The sequence below is a fragment of the Notamacropus eugenii genome, chromosome 1 (assembly GCF_028372415.1).
Source record: "Notamacropus eugenii isolate mMacEug1 chromosome 1, mMacEug1.pri_v2, whole genome shotgun sequence".
NCBI classification, from domain to species: Eukaryota; Metazoa; Chordata; class Mammalia; order Diprotodontia; family Macropodidae; genus Notamacropus; species Notamacropus eugenii.
Genome location: NC_092872.1, coordinates 463361376 through 463387822, shown reverse-complemented (window position 1 = coordinate 463387822; position 26447 = coordinate 463361376). Strand labels below are relative to the sequence as shown.

The 26447-nt window shown below is 37.3% G+C and overlaps 1 protein-coding gene across 1 annotated transcript in view; it reads left to right on the top strand.

Annotated features, from left to right (window-relative positions):
* Positions 1-26447, top strand: part of N4BP1 (NEDD4 binding protein 1) — a 63606-nt gene that overhangs the window by 28811 nt on the left and 8348 nt on the right. Inside the window, 2 exon segments of the mRNA XM_072632155.1 lie at positions 8578-10310; positions 22586-22716. Of these exon segments, the coding sequence (XP_072488256.1) occupies positions 8578-10310; positions 22586-22716 (1864 nt within the window).

Below are 26447 nucleotides of genomic sequence, written 5' to 3'. Positions count from 1 at the left end.
CAGTTGATGGGCATTCCCTTGATTTCCAGTTTTTGACCACCACAGATAGAGCTAAAATATTTTTGTACATGTGCGACCCTTTCCCACTTTTATGATCTCTTTGGGATACAGTCCTAAAAGCAGTATTGCTGGGTCAAAGGGTATGCACATTTTTGTAGCCCTTTGGGCATAGTTCCAAATTGCCATCCAGAATGATTGGATTAGCTCACAGCTCCACCAACAAGGAGTTAGTATTCCAACTCTCCCACATATTCTCCAACATTTATTATCTTCCTGTTTTGTCATGTTAGCCAATCTGATAGGTGTGATGTGGTACCTCAGAGTTGTTTTAATTTGCATCTCTCTAATCAGTAGTGATTTAGAGCATTTTTTCATATGACTGTAGATAGTTTTAATTTCTTCCTCTGAAAATTCCCTGGTCATGTCCTTTGACCATTTATCAATTGGTTCTCTTGCTTTAAAACAGAGATTCTTAAAGATCTCAAATCTATGAATTTTTTTAAGTCTGAATTTTTTTAAAAATGTTTTGTTATTTCAGTGTAATTGGTTTCCTTTGTAATCCTCTGTGTTTTATTTTATGCATTTAAAACCATTATTCTGAGAAGGGGTCCATAGTGTCACCGTCAAACTGTCAAAACAGATCAGTGACACACAAGAAGTTAAGAATCTCTGTTCTAGAACCTGATTTTTATCTTAGACCTATCTGTGGGTTCCTTTGCTTTTAGAATGGATTTTGCTGACTTTCTTACTCCTGTTTTTATCCTTGATTACTTCCATGGACTTGAGTCCATCCTACAAAGACCTTGTAGCAACCTTCCTAAAGGTCTTTATGACTGTAGGTCACTTTGAAATCCTTTCTTTTGGCTCACCTGCTGAGAGAAAAACCTTTTTATCTGGCCCCAAAAGATTTTCTCCTTTAGCTTGTCAAGTTTTTCTGCATATAATTTACATCTGGCTTCATCCTCTTGAAGGTTTGGGGGCCTGTGTCCCCCCTACCCCAAGCCCCAACTCTTCTTGTTACTCTCTGGATTGGTCTTACATTTAATTGAAGGTAGGTTTTTGTATCTTGTTTTAATTAGACATCTGAGTCTAGTCCTGATGTAGTGGGCATGTGATCAGATGTCATTTATTGTGTGGCCTTGAACCAGTTTTCCCTTTGTTTTCCTTAAGGTTTTCTAGCAAACTGCACCCTTCCTGTTCATATCCTGTGCTTCCTAATGGGTCTTCTGAGTTTTCTTTTCCATGCTGAGAAACTTGCCCTAGTTTTTACAAATCTGAATTGCTGGATGCATCCAGGAACCCAGGCATGTTTGTACCTTTTAGGGTTATTGACATTAATAGTTCTCTCAGTTTTTCTTATGACTTATCACTTAAATGCTTTTATTTTCCCCTAGTCAGTGATTTCCTAAAATATTGTCATTACAACATCAGATTTATCTTAAATATTTGTAAAAGTTGATGATTTCTACCACAAGTGAGCCATTTTCCTCTGTTCGGCCTGTATACTTCCAGTGGGGATCTCATTGTAGCATGAGATAGCTTGTTTTATTTTTGTACACCACTAATAATTTTTTTTTTGATTCTATTCAGCTGAAGAGTGTTTTCTTCCTGTGGTTACTACATAGTTCTACTCTCTCAGCCTGCACAGAATTAATCTAATCTCACTTCTGCATGATAGCTCCTCCACATATTTAAAGGCTAACAGGTTTTCCTGTTCAGTCTCAGTATCCTCAATCTCTTCAGTCATTCCTATGTAACATGTAGAGTCAAGTTATCATTTAGGTCATCTTCCTAGACTTACTGTAGTTTGTCAGTGCCCTTTTAAAAATCTGTTACTGAATTTTGAACATAATATTTCAGATGATGTGTTCTTACCAGTTCCCAGTACTGTTTCTGTTGCTCAGAATCATAGAATATTAAAGTTAAAAGGAACCTTAGAGACCCTTTCTTTGGGGGTAAGGAGTGGGAGTCTGTAATGCAGCCTTAAGTTGTTTAAACTTCCTGAACAACCAGATCACTCTGTTGACTCATATTTGGCATTCAGTTCACTAAAAATTTTGAATGTTTTTCATATGAATTATTTTATGACAATGTATTTCCCCATTTGTAGTGTTTATTTTTTTAAACTTAAAATACAGGACTTTATACTTGTACTGATTAAATTTTATTTTGTTAATTTGTTCAGCTTATTGAAATCTTTTTGGATTTCAATTCTTTTATGCAGAATATTAATTCCCAACTTCTCATTATCCACAGATTTGATTAGCAATTCTTTTCTTTCATCCTGATTAGAAATAGAACAGGTCGAGCCCATTCCTTCTCTTCCATTCTGTACTTCTTTAAAAAGGAGGCCAAAAGCAAAGAGATGGAAAAGTATAAAAGAGTGGTGAAGAGGGAAATACATAATTTTCTCAAAAAAAGCTGGTTGAGTCATGATGATTTTTCAGACCAAGCAACAATAAAAATAGACTTGATTAAAATAAATTGGGGAAACAATGTTATGCTTAAAGGCACCACAAACATTGAATTTATATTCATGCTTAATATATATGCTCTGGATGGCATAGCATCTAAATGCTTAAAGGAAAAATTCATCAGTATTCTAGGAAGAAAGACAGTAAAAATAAAGTAGTTGGAGATCTCAATGAAATTCTCTGACCTAGACAAATCTAACCAAAAGATAAAACAACAAAAGAGATGAATATAATTTTAGAGAAATTAGCAATGATAGATCATTGTTAATTACAGAATGGGAACAAAAAAGGGGTGTGTGTGTGTGTGATTTCTCAGCTGTGCATGGCACCATTATGAAAATTGACAAGTACCAGGACAAAAAAAAACCCCACAAGTTCAGGAAATCAGAAATATTAAGCATGTTTCACAGACTGCTGCATATTACAGTTATGTTCATTAAAGAGCCTTTGAAGAAAAATCAAAAATTGGAGACAAAGTAATTTAATTCTGAAATGATGGGTCAGATCCAATCCTAGAATCAATATAAAATTTCATCAAAGTACAACTATTAGATTATATAACAGAACTTTTGAGATGCAATCAAAGCTGAAGTTCCCTTTTTAAAAAAAAAGATATGTTTAGTGAAGTATAATTTGTTCTTGAAGAATACATGTTGGTTCTAAGTGATTACTGCTTTCCTAAGTGCTTGTAAACTGTATCTTAGAGGTGCACAGCCCAGAAACCTTAACATTTTTGCTAATCTCCTTAAGCCAAAGTTTTTAACCTTTTTGTTGTAATGGACTCCTTTGGCAGTCAAATAGAGCCTCTAGATTCCTCAGAATAATGTTTTTAAATATATAAACTTACAAAGGAAGTTATAATGAAATAAAGATGTTATTTTTTTCTTCATCTAAGCTCTGCTGTAGTCCACTCTGCTCTAAGTAGAGTCAATCAGTAAACCTTTAAGCACCTGTGTGCCATGTTCTGTGGTAATTGCTGGGAATACAAAGAAAGGCAAAAGACCATTCCTGCTCACAGTCTAATGGGGAAATAACATAAAAACAGCTATGTACAAAGGAGAGAAAGAGGGAGGGAAGGAAGGGGAGAAAGAGGGAGAGAATAAATTGGAGATAATCAACAGAGGGAGGCACTAGCATAATTGGGAAAAGCTCCTTATAGAAGACAGGATTTTAGCTAGGATCTGAAGGAAGCCTCAGAAGTTAGGAGGAGGAGACAAGGAAGGAGAGAATGCCAGGCATCAGCAGTAGCTAGTGAAAATTCTCAGAGCTGGGAAATGCAGTGCGTCTTATTGAAAGAAAGTCCAGGAGGCAAGTGCCACTGTCAGGGTCTTTGGGGGATGGGGTAAGGTACTCAGAATACTAGAGGATTTTATATTTGATTTTGGAGGTGATAGGGAACCATTAAGAGTTTACTGAATAGAGGGGTGACTTGGTCAGATGTGTGATTATCAGTTTAACAGCTGAATGGAGATAGCTGGACTTGAGGCAGGGTGATCAATCAGCAGACTATTATAATAGTCTAGGTATGAGGTGTTGAGGGCCTGCACCAGCATGGTGACTGTTAGAGGAAGGAAGGAAACATGTATGAGAGATGATACCAAGGTACAAATGATAGGACTGGCGACTGATTGAATGGAAAGGGTGTGAGAAGAAGTGAAGAGTCAAGTATGGCACCTAAGTTGTAAGTCTTGGTACCTGGGAAGATGGGGATACCCTTGACAGTAATAGAAAGTTAGGAAGAGGACAAAATTTGGGAGGAATGATGAGTTCTGTTTTGAACATGTTGAGTTTAAAATGTTTTGGGGGCATCCAGTTGGAGATACCCATTAGACAGTTGGAGTTATAAGACTGGAACTTCAGGAGAGAGACTAGGGCTGGGTAAATAGTTGGGAGAATCCTTGTAATAGAGATGATGATTGAAACCCTGGAAGCTGATGAGATCAAGTGAAATAGTGCAGAGCAGAAGTGTCAGACACACTAACCCTCAACACTCCTAGAAGTGTAGCCCAAAATGAAAATAATGTCACAAAAATCTGTAGAGCGTATCAAGAAGAATGAGGAAATCTCTGTAGACCCTTACATGGACCCTGCTTTAAATAAACATTTTGTACCATTCTTCATTTTTAAAAATGAAACTAATGCTTTAACAGCCTTTGTAGACACCTCAAAAATACTGCTCTTATGAGAAAGATTTTACATGCCAAGAAGGTTATGGATTTTTTTGGTAATCTCTATATCAGATGAAAATAGATGAGATTTTTCGATAACACTATCTTTAGTAGGTCCATTGTAATTTTGCATTTAACATGTAGCTTCAGTAGGTCCATACTCAGTGTCACCAAGTCTCTTAATGTTTCTTATCCTCATTTCATCTGATTTCCTACTTTGATTCCGAACTTCTCCAATTTCTTGTTTTCCAAAAAAAAAAAAACCATGCTTCAGCTAAGTGGTTTAAAAGAGATTTATTATCCAAATTATCTTTTCCTAATACTTAAATCTTTGTTTTAAAAATCAAGTCATCTTCAGGGTACAGGTGCTTGAATTATATGTTTTGCAAACATATTCCAATTTGGTGATTATTTTTCTTCAGATTAAGAATAAACCATATTTTAAGTATTTTTAGTCAGTTATTCTTTCAAATCTGAAGGCTAGGAATGACAATAGCAAACATAAAGTTAAAAGTTTTATACTATAGCATATAATTTAATTTTATATCTTAACCCTTATTTTTCCCTGTATTTAGCGTGTCATTATTGTATGTGACCAGCACTAGGGCATAAATACTTTTATTTGACTACCTTATCTATATTTTTACTATTAAATTTCAACTCCTAAGATTGGGAAACACTAAAGGATATGACGCAAGATACAATGTCAAAAAATTCATAATTACTGCTTATTTTAGGGTACCAATTAATTTCTTTTGGAGTGATTCTGTTCTGAACCATAGCATTTCATTTCTCACATAGAAATTGTTTTTAATTTTGTTTATTCTGATCTTAAACACATGAAGAGCCTTTCCATATTTATAGCAAAACACAAAAAGATGATTGTGTATGGAACTGAATTTCCATTTTTATCCTGCTTGAGTTTTTTAAGTAAATAATATGTTCTACATACTTCTTTCAAAACTTCCTACTTGTCTGTGCTTCTTTCTGAAAACATTCTGTTCTGTTCTTTTAAAAAAAAAAAAACTTTTCTTCCCTTTCCTCTCTCCCCTTTCTTTCTCTGTGTTCCTCTCTCCCTTTCCTCTCTCCTCCTTTCTCCTCTCCCTCCCCACTTCCACACTTACCGTTGAGCTCTATCACCTCCAAACCACCCCTCCAATTAAAAACCAAGAGGATTTGTTATGAATAAGCATAGTCAAGTAAAACAAATACACACACTGGCTATGTCTAAAATGTATAGCCATCACCTCTGTCAGGAAATGGGTGACATACTCCATCATAGATCCTCGAGTCACAGTTGGTTAAACTTTGATCACAGTTCTTGATTCTTTCGGATTTTTTTTCTTTACAATGTTTTTGTCCTTGTATAAATGTTTCTAGTTCTGCTTACTTTATTCTGTATCAGTTCATACTGAGGATCCTCTGATTCTCTTTCATAATTTCTTATAGTACAATAATATTCCATTACATTTATACCTTAATGTGTTCAGTCATTTCCTAATTGACAGATACCCTCCCTTTTTCCTTTTTGTTCCCCCTTCAGGTTCAAGAAACTTATTTTGCTTGAGGCTGTTCTTTCAAGGTATTATCTTACTTCTGAAGCCCATGCATTCCCACTTATTTCTTTGTTGAGTTTGATGTATTTCTACATTGTGTGTGTGTGTGTGTGTGTTCATGTCTCCTTTGTCAGTTTTTCTAATATCTACTCCCCTCATCCTCTGCTTCTTTCACGTTTGCATAATTCTTTCCCCCATACCCCAGTTAGGAGAAATAGCAAGTTCTACCTCCTTCTTCCCTCCTTTCTAAACTAGTGTATTCCTCTTTTTACTCTTCCTTCTCTTCCTCTTCCTTCAGCTGTTGAAACAAAACCAATCTACTCCACAATCCTCTGCTTTTCTTATTTAACTCTCTCAATACCCTTTGAAGTCATTAAGGTTTTAAAGAGACATATGTTTCTTCTCCTCCATTAAAATGTTAGCATTATATCATTATGCAGCTCCTTCCAAGTCTTCAAATAAATTTACCTTTCTAGATTTCTTTTGACACTTGTGCTTACATTTCAAATATTCAAAAAATCCTCTATCACAGTAAAGGTCTTTTTTTCCCTTGTAAGATAAATTATTCTTGATTGTAAGCCTACCTTTGCCAAGTAGAAACTGCCATTGTTGTTGTTCTGATTTTTCAGTCATGGCTGGCTCTTCATGACCCCATCTGGGGTTTTCTTGGCAATGATACTGGAGTGATTCTCCAGTGTCCTTCTCCAGTTCATTTTACAGATGAGGAAAGTGATGGAAACAGGGTTAAGAAACTTGTCCAGGATCACTCAGCAAAGTAAGTTTTCGAAGCCACATATGAATTCAGTAAGATGAGTCTTCTTCACTCCAGACCTTCCAGACCTAGCACTTTATCCACTTCACCACCTAGCTGCCCTAGAAACTGCCAGATCTTAAGTTATTCTGACCTTGGTTCAGTTTTAAAATACTTCAGTTCCTTGGTATTTGAACGACTCCTTTCTGGATATTTGCAGTATTTTTCCTTTGATATTTGACCTCTCAATTTTGTCTATGAAATTCTTTGGAATTTTCCTTTGGCCTTTCAGATGATGATCTATGTTTACATTGTTTTCTAGTGCTAATAGAGCTGGGCAGTGTTCATTTACCACTTCTAGAAATAAAGCATCTAGTCTTTCGTACACACACACACATATGTATGTATATGAAATTTCAGAAAGTTAGATGATTCTTAAATTACCTCTCGACCTCTTTTCTGGGTAAGTTTTTTTATATCACATACATTACATTTTCTTCTTTTTTTATTTTGTTCTAATATTTCTTACTGTTTAATGGAATCATTGCTTTCTGTTTGGTCTAATCTTATTTTCAGGATATCCATTATTTGAGTAACTTTTTCCACATTCCCTTCTAAGCTATTTTCTTTCCACTTTTTTCTAGAGCTTTAATTGTTTCTCTTTCTTGAATTATATCTTCTAGAGATTTAGGGAGTCCTTGTGGAAAATCCATGTTTTCTTTAGTCACTGCTTAGAATTGTTGTGGAATTACTCTCATAGGCTGCTTTTGGGGGATCTCTAGATCTGCAATGATTTTTTCATACTGGTTGATAACTTCTTTGGTTTATTCTTCTCTTTACCTTTATTTCCTGAACTGAGGCTTTGTGCCAAGACCAGGCTCTGCTCCTGCTCTACTTTTGGTTGAGTTTGTCATCCCTGCTTGGTCTGTATTTGGGTCACCTGCTTCCTTTTATTGACCTCCATTTCCCAGGGATGAACACTCTGATCTTTGAATTTCAATGGTCTGAATATTTAGGGCTCTCTAAAGTATGTCAGAACAGTTCTAAGGAACTTGACAGCCCCTTGACACCTGGGTTGTCCAAAACTGAGCACTGCTAAACATGTCCTATTATTCCACAGGTCCTTTATTCAACCCTCCTGGGACTTCCTCATGGAAACCCTTCAACCTGCTGCCTCCTTACACAGAGTCCTTCAGGCTACGTACCTCTTTTTCCTATCTCTGCTAGTGCTAGGAAATCTCTGTTACTGGATTTGTTTGCCTATCCTGGCTTTACTTCTGACTCCTTTCCTAGTATCTGTGGACTTCTGGCCAACTTATTGTATAGCTCTGGGGTAGAAGTTATTTACTGTAGTTTCTCATTAGAGTTCTTGATCATTATTCAACCTGGTGTCATTTTCAGATTTTTATTGGAGTAGGTGTTTGAGAACTGCGTGGTCTGCTTCCATTCAGAAAGCCATCTTGGAGAAGTAGTTTAAAATTTTAATTTAAAAATAAAATATTACCCATTCCTTAGATGAAAATGTTTTTTAATCCTTTTCAAATTGGCTTGTTGTTTGTAATTACTTGTCATTTATTGAATACTATAAGGGGCTTTTCAACTGCATTTTTTTTTTTAAATCTTTACAGGAATTCATCAAGGGAATCTGTGAACCTGAATTAGAAGAGAGAGAATGTTATCCAAAGGACATGCATTGTATTTTTGTCGGGGCACAGAACCTATTTCTTAAGAGCTTGATCCAGGATACATGTGCTGATATGTCCATTCTGGACATTGGTGTTCTTAGTATCAGAGGCGGTGCTGAAGCTGTTGTCATGGCCAGAAGTCACATACAGCAATTTGTGAAGCTCTTTGAAAACAATGAGAGTCTCCCAAGTACTCAGAATGAATCTGAGGTGAAAAAGCAATTTAAACAATTTGTTGAATCACATGCTGATAAATATACAATGGACTTGTTGATTTTACCCAGTTCATTGAAGAAAGAACTCCTAAATCTTACCCATGGTGAAGATCCATATGAATTAGATTATGATGATAATGATGTTATTGATCTTACAGATCGTAAAACAGAATTTACACACAATGGCATCCAAGAGCTGACCGTGTGCAGTGATAAGCAAGTTTTTGAAGAGGATGAAAGAAAGCAAGCAGGGACCCCTGTTTCTGAGCTAACAAAACAAATGGACACAGTTTTTTCTGGTTCCACAGAGGTTCTTTTTGTTCCTGTAAATGGTGTAGCTCCACCTGAAGAATCTGTTTCCAAAGAGAGGATATGTCACAAAAGGAGGTCTTCTGATACTGAAGAAAGACACACAAAGAAGCAGTTCTCATTGGAAAGTGTTCAGGGGGGTGAGCCTCCACCTGCTACTGAGAAATTGACTGCTGGCACAATGATTAACCTGCTCTCTGATTCCTGTACGATCTCTGAAGATTTAGGCATTGATGTAAAAGACACTACTGAGGAAATGGAGTATAACATTCTGGTAAACTTTTTTAAAACCATGGGATACTCCCAAGAAACTGTAGAAAAAGTTATTAAGGAGCAGGGACCATCTACAGAACCCTTAGTACTCTTAGAAGAAATTGAAAAGGAAAACAGAAAGTTCCAGGAAGAAAAAGAAGTCTTCCCTAGGCACACTTCAGTTTTGTGCCTGGAGGTCACTGAAGCCAAAAGCAAGGGTATTTGCAATAGTCAAAATGAATTTAAAATGAATTTTTCTCCAAAGAAAACAAAGGATCAGATGCAGCAAAACATGATAGAACAATCTCAGTCACCTCTCAGAATAGAAGAAAAACCAGGTACCTCAAACTGTAAAATGAAAACTGCTAGTTCAGTTCCAATAGAACAGAGAGCAGAAAATTGGAATTCTATCCAGAGCCATGTTCCCCATATAGATGTAGAAATGGATGGCTCTTCACCTTCTGTTTCCCCTTTAAAGAAGCTCTTAACTGACAAGGGAATACTTACAGACTTGGATTTTGTTGCCAGAGGAACTCCGAGTCATCAGCCAAGAGTACCAGTTATTCCTGAAAATATTTTGTTTCCAAAAACTGGGATTACAGTTCCAAAGAATAATGTTAATCTTACATGTGAAAGCCAGCTGGGATGTTGCAGCCCTTCTCAAGTCAAGCCAAATTGCCCACCCCTCCCTCCAATGCCTTTTTTTCCACCCCAGCTTCTCCCTTCAGTTACTAGTGTTAAGCTGGCAGGACCATCCAATCGTTGTATTGATTCCTCAGTTACTGGGGTTCAAAGATTCCGGGATACTCTAAAAACACCATACAGACTGGAATTAAAAAATGAACCAGGGAGATCAGATTTAAGGCACATTGTTATAGATGGGAGCAATGTTGCAATTGCGTAAGTATAGTTAATCTTTATTCACTGTACCACAAATTTTTAAGTATTTTAATTGATATAAATAATATCTAATGGATTGATTGCTTTGTCTTATCTGAATAATTACATAGATTTCTGAAGCCATGGAATATCAAAAGTGTACTAGCCTGATATGCTTTGTAGGTACTGCTTATATACAATTTTATTTCATTAGTTCAAATTTTGTTTCTGACCTTTCCTATTAGCAGAATTTTTCTCACTGGTAAACTTCGTAAAGGGAAGGATTATAGTTGTCCTATTTGGAAAAAACTATTAAAATAAGTATTAATTGGGATTTAACTCAAGTTCATCTACCTACACATCTAGAAAGTCAGAAGATGTCTACAGATTTTTTTAAAACTGCATTCAAATAACTTCTTACACAGAGGACCTCTGTGTTTGTCAAATGTGTTTGGTAGGTCACATGATTTTAAACTATCTCTTATTAAAAAGTGACCAAATAATAGGTTTTAGTAACTAACTATACAGTTAAAAACTAATTTAGGTGACAGCCTTTAAATATGTTTTACATAACTGAAAAGATCAAGATTTTCCTTTGTCATTGTTGACATTTTGACTTTTAAAAATATATTTCCAGTAATTTGTTTTCATGAGTGATTACATGATAAAAAAAAATACATTCCGTGTAAAGTTTTAGAGCCACAAGAACTTTAGCTGAATGAATGACCTTGGGCAGCTCCCTTCTACATGTATATTAAATGACACATAGATTACCATGACCTCTGTCTGAAGATATGGAAATTCTCGAATCAGTTCCTATTTTCCAGTGCAGTGTGATCTCTGCCTCTACTGTTGTCTTCCCTCGTGCTTTGTACACTTTCCATATATAAGTTGGTAGTGGTACTAGTGGTGTACTTGCTGGGGCTTGCTAAGAAGGTAAAGGACCAGGTGTTAATTTCACTCTCTTCCCAGTAGGGGCTTTCCCTAGTTCAGGAGCTTAATAAATAGCGGCAGTGGTTGTTTTCACCTCTCTCAAGGGCTTGGTTTTCTCCTCTTAACAAATGAGGGGATTGGACTAGATGATATTTTAGGTTCCTTCTAGCTCAGATATTCTCTCATTCAGTAATCTAGTCCAAACTCCTCATTTTACAGAGAAGGAAAATAAATGCCTAAGAGCTTAAGATCTGGCCTCAGGTCCTGTCTGAGTGGCCAGAGAGCCCAGTTCTCTTTATTCCCATGCACTCTCATTCCCATAACTACACCACACTACCTTCAATTTTCTAAGAAAATTCTTTTTTCATTTTTTGATCAGAAGGCTAATGAGAGTTGTACAAAGACTTTTAAATAAGCAACAAGGATTTTTCTTAGGAAAAAATCTTCCCAGCCCTCATCTGAATGTGAAATTCAGATGCATCTCTTTTACCATTCTTTTGTCAAAAACTCCTTTAACTTTTCCTTTCTTATTTGACTGGTCCATAGTTTAGAAATACAGTAACTTGGAAACAGGATTTCTTCACAATCATTGTCAGAAAAGTAAGCTGTTTTAAAGAGAGAACCAGAAGCTATTTAGCTATTTTGTCTAACAGCCAAACTTAGGCTAACTAGGTAGTTCAATATGTAGTGCATTGTTGGTATTACGGGTCTTTATTCAGTTTTCTAAATTGGGATGGATAATGTGAATTCTATTAATAATTTTGTGCCTTTGATTCTTTTTGATACATAACTTTAGGATGAGAATGACTTGAGCAAAGGTATCCTATCTGATTTTTAAAACTGGCTGTGTTATTTCCAGGTTTGTTGTTCTCTTTTATAAATCAGTTTTAGATTGCTTAATCCTTCTACTTGCTTCCGTCCTTGTTAAATTAAAGTTTCCTGTGCATTTTGTAGTACTTACGTAATCTTATTTTTAAGTTCTTGTCAGTTAAACCACTGGAAGGGTAGTGGTGTTAATCTAAAGGATCATGTCTTAAATTCAATTTTCTCAGTGTCCCATAATGTGATACTTAAACTTTTACCTTTTATAGGAACTTAGATGTTTTATATGGCTGAATCTTTCAAGTTTTGGTATTTCAGGCAGCAATGACTCACCTCACTTTTTTTCTTTAATAGCACATGACTACATTGAGTCAAGAAGCACTTTGCCACATATTTTAAATCTATGAGCTAATTAACATACTGGTTTTCTATTGTCTAATATTTTTTCATTTTTGGGAAGAGCTTTATTCACCTTGAATTAATATAAACTAATAAATACTCCTTTGACAATTCTAGTCCTGATTTCTAAAGGTTTCCCTTTCTGGTTTTGCTAAATCTTTAAGCATTTTCTCTTGAATAGAACACTTTGTTGTCCACATGTAGATTATAGATAGAATTCATTGCTGAACTTGAAGTTGAGGAAGTTCTGATAAAATGTAGAATACTTCATAGTTTAATTTTTTGTGGTTGGATTTGTTTTTTAGAGGGAGGAAGTGGGTGTTAAAACACAATTTCCATGAATGACTTCTCATGAAATCCTTGTTGAAAGAAGTGGAACTTCACCGAGTTTAGTTGTCTCTAGCCTTTAGCAGCTATAGCCACACTTTTTTTGGCATTTAGATTTTTATCTTAGACATAGATTCGTTTTTCATTAGGTCAGAAAGGGAAGAGAAGAAGTTCTGTTTCTAAATACAATTTTAAAAGTTATTCACAGGCAAATGGCATCCCATGAACAGGTAGCATCTTGCAAGTAAATTTGGTGGATCATGTCTAAAGAGTCTAAAGAGATTCAGTTGAAAAGACTTGCTCACTTAGACTCTGAATCAGAGGAGTTGTCCCAGAAGTAGCAGAAGATGAGATAGAAACAGTGAAGGTAGCTTAAAAAATGCTTATGGGAACCCAAGTTTCTCTCACTTTCTTTGCTTCCTCTCTCTCTCTCTCTTTCTCTCTCTGACTACTTCTGGTAGTTTGGACATAGACAACATCAAAAAGGAGAAGTAATTCCAATCCCCAGCCAGGCTGATTATTGACATGCTACCTCCATGCCACTAAAGGAACTGGGGCCATTTTGTCTGGTAGTTTTTAAGACAGCCTCTCATTGGATTGAAGTCTTGAAACAAAGTGAATGACTTGGTGTCCATAGTATGACTCAGAACCAGTTCAGATAATAAGTACATGGAACTCCATTAAATTTGACTTGGTAGTAAAATTAGATCTCTAAATGGTTCAATTTATATTCCCTCACCCATGAAACTTATTAAATATCAGCAGATCTATTGATCACTTCAGTTGATAAGTAGAAACTTGAATTGATAGTACTCTAAGCCTTTTTCTTGACTGACCTGAAGACTGAAATGACACTAAAAACTTAACTCATATTTTAGTCTCATAATTCAAATGAATTGTCCTGGTTAGTCAATGAAGCAATGAAAAGCATGGATAAGGTCTTGGAAGTTGAACTACTTTTTTCCTTTTTACTTTTTCCTTTTAGGTCAAGTTCCTGTCTCCTCATGTTATCTTTTTCTTTTAATTCTCTAACTGATAGCACTCTTGGCGTGGCCTAGAGGACACCTGTTTCTGACCACTTAGCTGGCAACAGCCAGGTAGAGTGCTGGTTTTCCTCCCTCTTGCTCTTAGAATCAGTAACCTCATCTTTTCCAGGAAATCATCAGGGTGAGATTGCATAAAAACTGCCTCAGAAAGCATGCCTTCAGAAATTCTATCTAAACAAACATTAACACTCATTCCCTCAAGTGTTGGTGAAAATGCAGGCAGTTGTATGATCATAAACAGCCTTTCTTAGAGTACTGTACATGTGTCTCCTCTTTCTTAGAAGTTTTAAAGGCTCTGTTTAGCAAACAAAAACAAATCACTCAAATTAGCCTGTCAGTGTTTCAGGATAACCTAGTTTAAGCTTTATTGTGTAACCTACAAGTATTTAAAACTATGTCCTTTTTTACTTTTGGATGTCAGTATTTTAGTTCTAAGTCAAAAGACAGGAAGCAAAACCATGTTTGTCTTCATTTTCAGATGTTACCGTTTCTTATCATTTTGCTTTCTTTTTGGCAGTTAGGGTGGCAGGAGGGCAGAAGATGACCCACAGCTGCATAGTGTTACCCATCAATGTAGTTGCAGTCATTTATAATCTCTTTGAAGCCCAGCACTAATTCCTCATTATCATGATTTGACAAAATGGTGATGTAAAGTGCAAGTCATGATTCTGACTAATACTAATTCACCACCATTTCTTTCTATTGAGTTTTCAAAGTTATACTCAAGTAAAAAGAAACACAAATTAGAACAAAATGGAAGTAGTAAAAATTTCACCTTCTTTTTCCCAAAGGAGGAGCATTTTTTTGACAAGGTGAAATTAAAGGGAAAGATATTTTTTTCCTGAAACTGCTTTCTATGAATTCTATATACATAGTGGTCGTCAACAAAAAAAAATAAGAAGACCGCATTTAGGGTTAGTTCTTTGAAAAGTTAAACATCTAGAATCTTAGAGGGGACCTCAGAGGTCATCTAAGTTGATAAACCAGTAATTAAAATTAACTTTTTTCTTAATTCTAAATTTTTTTAACAACTATAATTGAGAAAACATCACTTTGTATTTATTATGCCTTTTCAACTTCATTTATAATTTTATAGTTAATACAAATAACAATCCAGATAAAAATTTTGCTAGTGCTATATATGATTATTTATTTGAATTTATTTACTATTCACCTATTTCTGAGGTTGTTTTGTACAAGGTACTCTGCCAGATAATGATAGTGAGTGTTGCTGTTGAGTTATTTTTTTAGCCAGTTGTGTCCAACTCTTGCTGTCCCCATTTGGGGTTTTCTTGGCAGAGAAATTGGAGTGGTTTGCCATTTCCTTCTCCAGCTTATTTTACAAATGAGGAAACTGAGACAAGGTAGGTTAAGACACTTGCCCCTGGGGTCACATGACTGACAAGTGTCTGAAGCCAGATTTGAACTTAGGAAGATAAGTCTTTTACTCTGTGCCTAGAACTCTATTCACTGTGTAAGTCATAGGTCTTACCTTTAAGGAGCTTTTATAAAAGACATTATTTGACCTGGGCCTTGAACAGGGAGAATTTTGACAGTCGGCTGTAAAAGAGTAGGAATGGGGGTGCATTTCATTAAGAGGGGAAAGAACTAACTTGAACAGAGGAACTGATGCGGGAAAACGCAGGATATGTCCATATAACTTGACTAGAACATAGGATTTATTCTGGGAAATAGGCTTTGTGAAACAGTGTGGGAAAAACAGACTCTGGCCTGAGTATGGAAGATGTGGGTTTTTGAATCCAGCCCCTTAACATGTACAATAATAAGTCATTTCACCTTTATACGAGTATCTGTTTCCTCATCCATCTGGAAGAATATCTGTAGCGCCTTGTTCCAGAGTTTTTGAGATTACGAACTAAATAATGTATTTAAATCACTTTTCAAGTCATAAAGCATTATATAAACGTAAGCCTAGCTTGAATATCTTCATTATTTCAGACGACACGTAGCTAGGGGAGATTGTTTACCCAAAGGTGTTGCCTACAAAACAAGATTCAAAACGATTTTGACATAAAGTGTTAGGTTGCATCTAATGAGACCAAATTTAATAGAGAAACATATGAAGTCTTGCACTTTAAAAAAATTCAACTTCACAGTGTGTGGGGGAGACATGGCTAGGCAACCTGAAAAAAGATGTTGGTTTGAGCCAACTGAAGCTTCTGATGAATCAGTACTTTGATACGGCAGCCCAAAAAGCTATTACAGTCTGAGTCTGCACAGTGCCTGGGGCAGAGGAGGTACAGTCCTGCTGTTCTTTGTCCTCGTTAGTTCCCATGTGGAGTGCTGGGTTTAAGTCCAGACACCTATTTTAGGAAAGGCATTGATAAGCGAGTGAGTGGAGGACAGCTAGGGTGGTGCTAAAGGATCTTGAGTTCATGTTCTGTGAATATTTGTAGAAGGGACCATGGACATTTCTCCTGGAGAAGAGAAGATTGAGGGAACATGATAGTTGTATTCAAGTACTTGAAAGTCTATCATGTAGAGAAAGGTTATATATTTGTTCTTCATAATCCCAGAGAGTAGAACAAGGAGAAATGAATGGAAGTTTCAGAGACAGATTTATGTGTGATATAAGGGAAAATACATTACTGGGAGAGTTAATCCTAGTTATCCCAAAAGTGAAATGGGCTATCTTGGGAAAGAGTGGGTTCCCCCTCACTAGAGGTCTTCAGGCAAAGACTAGATGACCACTGGTTGAGTGTGTTATCGTGGTGATTCTTTTTGTATAGCAATTGGACAAGATGGCCTCTGAGCCTTTCTGTCTCTGGGCTTCTGAGTACCTTGAATGTCAAGCTAAGGATTTGAGACTTTGTTTAAACAGTGAGGAGTGATTAAAAGTTTACCAGTAGTGGTGTGACATGACCAGAGCTATTCATTCCAAAGATTGATCCAGCAGCAAAGTATAGAGCTGACTGAAGGGGAGAGATGAATGTAGGATTTTAAAATTGTTTAAAGTAACTTGAAATAATGCAGGCAAGAAGTCATAAAGATCTCAAGGATGATAGAAAATATATTCAAAGTATATTATGGAGGTAAATGTTCAGGACTTGGCAATTGATTGGCTACATGATAGCATTTTTCTTATTAAATAGTACTCTGAAAACCTTACTTATTTAATGAAACTGTAGTCATAGGAATTTGGGATATAAGTACTCCCATAAGTTTACTAAATACTAAAAAGCACCCTACCTCCTCCTGTAAACTTAGAGCAAGTCTTATGTTTGCCTGTCCTCTACACATTCCTTAGCTGCTCATTCAAAATATTTGCGAGAAATTCTAGTTCCATTCATTGAACTTGACACATTTTTTACTTTTCTTACCATGAATATAAATAGAAAGTGTTTGGTGTGTATGACCTTCTGATGCTAGACACCCAAGGGACTGACAAATATACGTTGATAGATGTCGCTGTCTGGTTGAGTGCCACAGTACCTCAGGAGTGAGAGAGAGAGTGTATGTGTGTGTGTGTGTGTGTGTGTGTGTGATATGTGCTGTCATTCAGGTGTCAAAAATAGTTACTTTTTTTTTAATGATTTGAAAATATTTCTATAGTGTGTGGCCCTTTCCTGCCTTTTTTACACAGAGGCCACTAAATGTAATTTAGCCTCTTTTTGATGACTCAGCCTTATTACTGTATAGTCTTGTGCACTTCATTTCTTTTTTAGTTTTCTGTTTTCTCCCTCATTTTTAGGCTATCAGCTATCCCTTCCCATTGCTGTCATCATACCTATCTCTAACAACTGCTCCCCTCCATTTTGTAACTTATCACTTCTGTTCTTGTGTGGACTGCAAAACTGATGACTTTCTGGTTGTATGTTAAATAAGAGGTAATAAGACTTACCATCCACTAGATCTGAGAGGAAGTGATCCGTAGTTTTTTAAGGCTATGCTAAGAGAACACGATGGACTATAGAAAGGCTTCAGATATGAACCCTATGGTGGAGAGGCATTTGTTGTCTGAAGCTCATAGATTTACAAGTAATTTTGTCCAGTACCCTCTTTTTTTGCAGATGAGGAAACTGGGACCCAGAGAAGGATATAAATTGCCCCAAATCCCACAGTTAGAAGCAGAACAAGAATTCAAACCCAGTTCCAAACTGGATCCAAATTTACCATTCTTACTAGTCTAGCTAAATTTAGAAAGGCATGTCCTTGTCTAATAAGGCAAAGAGTGAACAGATACTGATGAAGTCTTAGATCTTGAAATATTAAAGTTCAGAACAACCTAAGGACCTACCTTTTACTACAAGAGCAGACTCATTACTGATAGCCTGGATAATTTGGGTCCATGTTCCCCTATGAACAAGAGTATTAAGGTGTACCTTCCCTGTATTCATTCATTCATTCATCAGAAATTTAGTAAGCTCTTGTAACATATAAGGCCTGCATTTGGTTCTGAGGAAGACACTAACCAATATAAGTTGCCCTCTGCCTTCAAGGAGCTTAAAATCAAACAGAAGTGAAGACATCTGTGTATACTCTTGCACACAGACTAAAATGTTAATGTAAAAGATAAGGTGCTTTGAGCATTCATTCTGAAAAGGGATCCATATGCTTCACCAGACTGTGGGCTGTGGGGGTACAGAAGGGAGGGGAGAAAGGATGGCCATGACACAGATCCCTGATCTGTACCAATTGTACTAACTCCTTCATTGTAAAAATGAGCAAGCTGAGGCCCAGATAGGTTAAATTGAGACTTAAATTTACTCAAAAGTAGTAAGTAGGAGAAGCTGACTTTTAGCCTAGGCAGACTGATTCCAAATCCCATACTCCTCTACCATAGTACACTGTTAACTCAAAAGGCAAAGATTTGGTTTCATTATGGTTGGCAGTATGATACAATGGAAAGAGCCCAAGATTTGTAGTCAGAATGCCTGAATCTTATTTCTGTGCCGTTTTACTGCCTAGGTGACCTTGGACAAGTCTGTCAGAATTGGTCAAGGGAATAGGGGTGAGGAGGTCCATGTTGAAAAAGGTAATCTCTGAGGGCCCCTTCGAGCTCTTAAAGCCCTTTGTACTAAAAATTTGGTGTTCTCGGAAGCATTTTAAACTCTAGGTTTTATCTTAAAGGCAGTGGTTTTTGTGGTTATTTCTCAGGATTTCAAGTGTTCCTAGATAATATTGCTAATATCATTTCAGTAGTAGGTTAGTATTTCTTCATCCCTCAAACTGACCCTTTCCTCTACCCCTCTAGAGCAAATTTAAGGTGATCACATTTTCTGGGGCAATATTCCCAACTATACTTTTTTTGTGAATACTGGACAGTGACCCAGAAGAGTGAAATTACTTTTAATACTCCCTTGTTTCCTCATTTTCTGTTGCTAGCACCAAATGGAAGTATATAATAAGAAGGAAAGCAAAGAGAGTTAGAGTTAGTTTTTCTCTGTCAGGCAAGCCAAGAAGCAACTTAGAAGCCTTCTACTTTTGTCATGGTTCTTGAAACATTGTCTCTTTAGAGGACAGAACATAACTTTCTCCCTCCTACTTTTAAAAGAAACTAGTAACAAACTGCTGTATTCAGGATTTACCTTGCAATTGAAGATAGTTAAATTCTTCCATTTGCTGTAGATGATATTCATTACATAAATTACCACTGAATACATATGTTGTGATGTGTAATTAGTGCCTTCTTGTTTCTTGTAAATAATTAATTGTAATGCTGATTGGCCTAACCAGCAGAATTCTTGAGATTTCTGTTCTAAACTATTCAAGCAAAGTATGCATTATTTTCTCAGTCCTCAGCTCTGTTGTTCAGTGCTATGAGAATAGAGAAATATAACATGGTCCCTTAATTTCAAGGAGTTTGGAATCCTTTAAAAGAAATAAAACACGTACACAGTCATTGTACAAAATAGACTCAAAGTATCATAACACTATGAACAATATGTGTGAAAGTTCAGAGGATAGAAGAGATCACTTCTCACTAGTGTGTTCATGGAAGATTTAGCATCATAGATCTAAAGCTGGAAGGAATTTTTCAATTCAGTCTAATTCAGGCTTGTCATTTTACTCATGAGAAAAGAGAGGTCCAGAGAGGTTAATTGATTGTTCCAAGATAATTCAGAAAGTGGCAAAGCCAGGATTTTAGTATTCATGCTTTCTTCGACATGTTGGACCTTAGCAGACTTCAGGGGAGGCTCTGTCATCCCTGTTTCTCACAGGGATTTACCTGTCAGGATAGCTCAGAGGACAAAACCTGTGATTTCATTGGTACAGGAAACTAGTGGGTGAGGATTTGCCCTCCCCTACAGATACAGGCCTGCACTTTCTTAGCAGCTTTTAGTCTTAGAGATGTCTGTGTCACTGAGAGGTTAAGTGACTTGTCCACAGGTAGGATGTATGAGAGATAGAACTTGAACCTTACTTGCCTTGCCATGCTGCCTTTCCTTCACAATGCTTTGTACGTAATGAGTTTTTAAAATGTTGGTGGAATTAGTAGTTTAATCAAGTAGAAATGGAAAGATAAAGAGGCTCCAGATTTCAGGAATTATATCATCAAAAGCACCAAAACAAGGAGGTATGAGAAAGGAAACAGGAGTTTGACCATGTAGAATAAGTTGTAGTTGGAACATCGAAGATTTGAAGGAGTAACATGAGAAAAGGTTAGCAATAGGGGGCTGGATTCTGGGCCTGCAGTGCCAACATAATGAGTTTAGAGTCCAAGGGTGGGAAACCTGCAGCCTCGAGACCACATGTGGCTTTCTAGAACCTCAGGACTTTTGACTGAGTCCAAGTTTTACAGAACAAAACCTTTTGTTAAGAGGAATCCAAACTGTGAAATTTGGGTTCAGTCAAAGGGCTGTACTTGAGGACCTAGAGGGCCACATGTGGCCTCAAGGCTGCAGGTTCCCCACCCCCGGTTTATTAGACTTTATTCATTAAACAGCAGCAAACCATTGAAAGTTTTTGGTAAGGGGCGCAGCATGGTCTAGGAAGATTAATTAGTTTGTGCAGGATGAAGTGACAAGTGGACAAAGTAGAGGCAGGGAAATGATATTAAAAAATAATGAGGAGCTGGACTAGAATACTGGAAGTGGGAAGAGAAAGGAGAAGACACAAACAGGGATTCTGGAAGTGGGGTTGACAGATTTCCAGCCAGTGGGCTATGAACTCCAGGGGTAGCCAAAGAGCTATAACCATCACATATGTGGTTCTAAGTCATGCTTAATCTTTTTTTTTTCCTGTTTTTTTCCTCTCTTTCAATTTTCCTTATCTGATATTTTGGGGGGTTTTATCGGGTTTTTAATAAAATATGCATTGTGAATGCAACTATCATCATGGAAGGATCTGACCAGGGGATAGCAGAGGATAAAGGAGGAGGAGGAATCAAAAAAGACCAAGATTTTGAGCTTGGGTGGCTAGGAGGATAGTGCTACCATTAACAGAATTAGAGAAGTTCAAAGGAACTCTTTTTAGGGTGAAGATGATAAATTTAATTTTAAATATATAATTGAAGTTGAGGTCTTAGTCGATCACTGTGGTAGAAATGTTTAGAAATATTAGTCTGTAGCCTAAAAGAGAAATTGGTTTTGGAAATAGATTTAGGAGTGACAGCTGAAGTTATAGGAATGAGATTTTCAAGAGATGTTTTCCTTTGAACATATCAAGGCATAGTTGGATTTTTGTTTTGTTTTTCGTTTTAGCACATATATTATAAAATGTTTAGCCAAGTATAAATGAATATTAAAAAGTAAATTATTAAGACCCTGTCTTGGACTGTCAGGAACACTCGCATCAATAACAGGACAGGATTGGGATGTAAGTAACCCTTCAGATGAAAATACATTAAATGACAAACTGTGAGCATAAGTCATAGTAAAGGTACAAATTATTTTGCTTTCACAAGCAAACATGAAGTGATTTCTGAGTAATCATGAATACATTTTTTCTCCAGAAGAAAAGGGTTTGAACTAAGCATTAATTCCCAGCCAGGAAGCCATGGAGTCCAGGGGTAGCTAGTTATGATAGGGTGTGTGTATGTATCTAACTCATTCTCAACCTTTTTCTGTTTTCCTCTTCTCTGGTTTTTCAATAAAACATATATTGTGAGTACAGCTACCATCATGGAAGGGTCTATGACTTTTTTTATATTAAAATGGAGTTTTTATACTCATAGATTGGTACTTAATACTCACAGACTTTAAACCACTGATATTAAGGTAATTAGAATTAGGTTGTGTGGGGGCAGGAAGCAAGAAGGTTTGAGATCCAGGTTGACTATTCTGAAAGTTGAACTTAAGTACCAGAAGACATTGACATGTAAGTTTAGCAAAAGGTTAGCAAAGAATTCTTTCCTTCCCCCTTTGGTAGTATGGGGAGCAAAGATAAAGAAGGGAGAAATACCACTTTAATATCTTCACTGGATATAAGAACTAGAAAAACAGAAGAGTCCCAGGCTGTTGGAATTCCATGAATGACTTCGTGTTACATCCAGCCTTGACTGATGTTGTTACTGTACCTGAAAGGGTAGGTGGTCTGTAGCAATGAGGACTTGAAAAATGCATTCATTGTTCTTAATTTTTTGCATTGTAGTAGCAATTTTCTTTCTAATTATTTCAGCAGTACACTGACACAATGGACCATTGACCAAGCCTTAGGCGTAACCATTATTATAATGAATTCTGTATTACTATTTTTGTTGTATTCAGATCTGCCCTATTTACATTTGCAAAGTCAAGTGTTTTATGTCATAACTCCAAGGAATTTTTAAGTACTTTATTGAGACAAATTTCACTTGTTTCTTTGTAGTCATGGTCTGAACAAGTTCTTTTCCTGTCGAGGAATTGCAATAGCTGTTGAATACTTTTGGAAACTTGGCAACAGAAACATTACAGTATTTGTCCCTCAGTGGAGAACAAGGCGTGACCCTAACATCACAGGTGAGGCAACCCGTGGATTTTTCTAGGCTTCTAACTGGAGAGTATTGGTTCCTATACTTAACATTTACTCCTTGGGTTAAAGCCCTCTGCCAACAGGTATTTTCCTTCATTCCTTCCTTCCTCCCTTCCCTTCCTCCTTCTCTTCCTCCCTCCCTCAGTACTTATGTTGCTCTTGATACTTTGTATAGCTCCTGTGTACCTCCAGCTTCTGAAATTATGTCACTGGAAAGTTTAAAACCTATAAATCTGGGATTTCGTAAGAATTCAGGTGAAGAGATTATGTTTTATAGGAAAAGCTGTCTATTGAGTTGATTTTCTTCATGCCTGGGGAAAGTTTTTAATGGTGGTATGACACTCTTTGAATGAGATATGCCCTCTGAGTATTTGACTTTTAAAGCGATCTGCTTTCTGGGCTTACTATAAAATATTTTGTTTCATTTGTGAACATATTACAGCTAAAAGCCACACAAACAAAAGGTTTGAACTTGAGTAATTATTGCCTTAGTAAATTTAAGGCTGTCTCTTAAGGAGGCCACATAAACAGATGGGTGGAAAAGCTCCATAAATAATACCTGCGGTATAATTCAAACAGATCTTTGACCATATGCAAACATAGTAGAGGAAATTAAGAATTGAACAAGAAGTGAAATTTAGCAGGAAATGAAACTTGGTCATTAGTACAACCTGGTTTCCAGAAAGGATGAGTCAACATTTGGTGAAATTACCAGTTGAGATGTAAAGACAAATAAAATTAAGAACACCCATTTCCTAAAGCCCTGTAAATTTAGGACTAAGAAAATCCTTCAGATTCTCTCATTTTTTGAGAATTTGTTTCCCTTAAACATGATCTTTCAGCTTTGTTATATATAGATCCCTTAGGGGACATAGCAGTCTTTATATATTGTGCTTTCAGAATCATAAAATAACTTCATGGGGCTCTTCCACTTAGAGCAACTTCTAGTACCAAGAGTGGGGAACCTCTGTCCCTGAGGTTCCTTCTCCCTACCAAATACATGAAGCCTTCCTATCTACCCTGTCCAGTAGCTACACCTTCATTCCTTCTTGTTGGCTCTCTGGTCAGGGTGGGAATGTTGGAATACTCCTTGCTTCCCATTGCATTCTGAGAAACTGTTCCAGGTTTCTCCCCCTTCCCCATCACTCAGTAACCTCTCTTCCTGTGAGGTTCATGCTGTTCATATCTACCATCCAGTGAAAATCCTGGTACCTATTGTCTACAGACCCCAAGGTGTGACTCCGCTTTCTTCCTCAGTGAGTTGAGTATATGACTCACAGTTTTCTTCTCCTCAACTCCTGCTGTCGTACTTGAAGACTTTAACGTATATTAACTCTCCCTCAAACAGTCTGCCCACTCAGTTCCTAAAACCTACTCCACATGGCCCACTTCTCCACCCTACCTCCCACCACACACAAAACTGGTCATACCTTTGAACTTGCCATTGCCTCTCCAAGTTCAGGAATTCTGAAATCCCCTTATCCAACCATAATTATTGACTTTTCACCTCTCTGCTAAACCTCACTCTTCCTCCACACTTTGACCTCCAATCCTCAGTTCTCTCCTAGGCTATTTCCCTGCACTAATCACCCCTTCCTCTTTCCCCATCTTGACTTTTTGGTGATCCAGTTCAACTGCACTGTTCTCCTCTCTTGAATCCCTATCCCCCTTATCATTTCTCCAGTTATACCCTGCCAACTTCAGCCTTGGCTCACTCCCACTGTTCACTCCCTTTCCTCCTATGCATGCACTGCTGAATGGAGGTGGAGAAAATCACCCAATTGTTCAGACCAGGTCCACTACAGATTTATGTTACACAATCTCAGCTGGGCCCTCATTGCTACTGAGTACCTACATTCTATATCTCCCTTATCAACTCACTATCCCACTCTCTTCAGCAACTCTTCTAAAACTTTATCCTTCCTCAGATCTTCTTCCATGGCTTCCCTCTTGCCCCACCATCTGTGCTGAGAACCTTGCCTCATAGTTCACTGAAAAAATTGAGGCCATTCACAATGAGCTCTTTCTTCTCTGCTCTTCTTCATCTTATGTTACTCTTAAGTCTTCAGCCATTATATCCTCCTTCATGTCTGTGTCACATGATGAGGTGGCCTTACTCCTTACCAAGGCTAACCCCCCCATCTACTTAAGCAACCTCATTTAGTTCTGTCTCCTCTGATAGATTATTTCCTCTAGCATCCCCCCCTCATTTATTTTTTATCTCTCTCTGTCTGCTTGCTCATTCCCTACTTCCTGCAGACATTCCCATGACTTCTCCCATCCTGAAAAGATCCTCATTTGATCCTTCCTTCCCGACCAACTATCATCCCTTATCTTTTCTGCCCTTTTTGGCTGTCTTTGAAAAAGCCTTCCACAGTAGGTGCCATTAGTTTTTCTCCTCTCACTCTCTTCTTAACTCCTTGCAATATGGTTTCTTGCTTCATCATTACACCAAAACTATACTTTCCAAAATTACTGATAATCTCTTAGTTCTTAGTTGTTAGATCCAGTGGCCTTTTCTCAATCCTCATTCTCCTTGAACTATCTTCATTCAGCCTTTGATGCTGTTGTTAATCATTCCATCTCTCTCAAAGGTTTTTGTGTCACCACTCTTTACCACTTCTCTTCCTTTATGACCTCTTCACAGTTCCGCATCGAGATCATGCCCTCTAACTGTAGGTGTCCCACAAGGGTTTTGTCCTGGGCCCTCTTCTTTTCTCCTCTGTACTATTTTTCCTGGTGACCTCATCATTGCCTATGGATTTAATTACCATCTTGTGCTGATGATTCTGAAATCCGCCTCACCATCTCTGCTGACCTCTATTCTCACATCTCCAAGTACCTTTCACACAACTCAACCTAGATATCCTGTAAACATCTTCAACTCAGCATGTTCAAAACAGAACTCATTATTTTTTCTCCCTGACATTCCCCTACTCTTCCCCTCTCAGCACACTTTGCTTATTACTATAGAGGGCAATACCATCCTCCCAGTCCCTTAGGCTCCCAACATAGGTGTCATTCTTGACCCCTCACTGTTTCTCACCCCTCAACATCCAATCTGTTGCCAAGGCTTGTCTTTCACTGTTGCAATATCTCTTGAATAAACCCTCTTCTGTCCTCTGATACCACCATCCTAGTACAAAGCCCTTGTCACCATGTGGCTGGCCTATCACAACAGTCTGCTGTTGGCTCTGCCTGTCTTTCCCTATTCCATCCTCTAATAAGCCACCAAAGCAGTTTTCCTAAAATGCATATGTGACCATGTCATCCTGTACACAGTAAACTCCAGTGGCTCCCTGTTGCCTCCCAGAACAATTATAAGATCCTATTTGGCATTCAAAGACCTTCATAATCTAGCCCCCTCATAACTTTCCAGTCTTACATCTTCTTTCCAACTCATACTTCATAATCCAGGAATACTGGCCTCATGACTGTTCCATGAGCAAGTCATACCAGCTCTCACCTCTGGCATTTTCTCTGACCATCCCCTGAAACATTCTCATCTTCTCTGCTCTGATGTCCCTCACTTCTTTTGAAGGTCTCGGTTAAAATCTCTCCTACAGGAAACCTTCCCCAACCTCTGCTGATACAAGTGCTTTTTCCCTCTCAGTTATTTCCTATTTATCCTACATGTAGCTTGCTTTGTATATATTTGTTTGCATGCTGTCTCCCCATTAGATTGTAAGTTCCTTGAGAGCAGGGACTTTTTTCAACC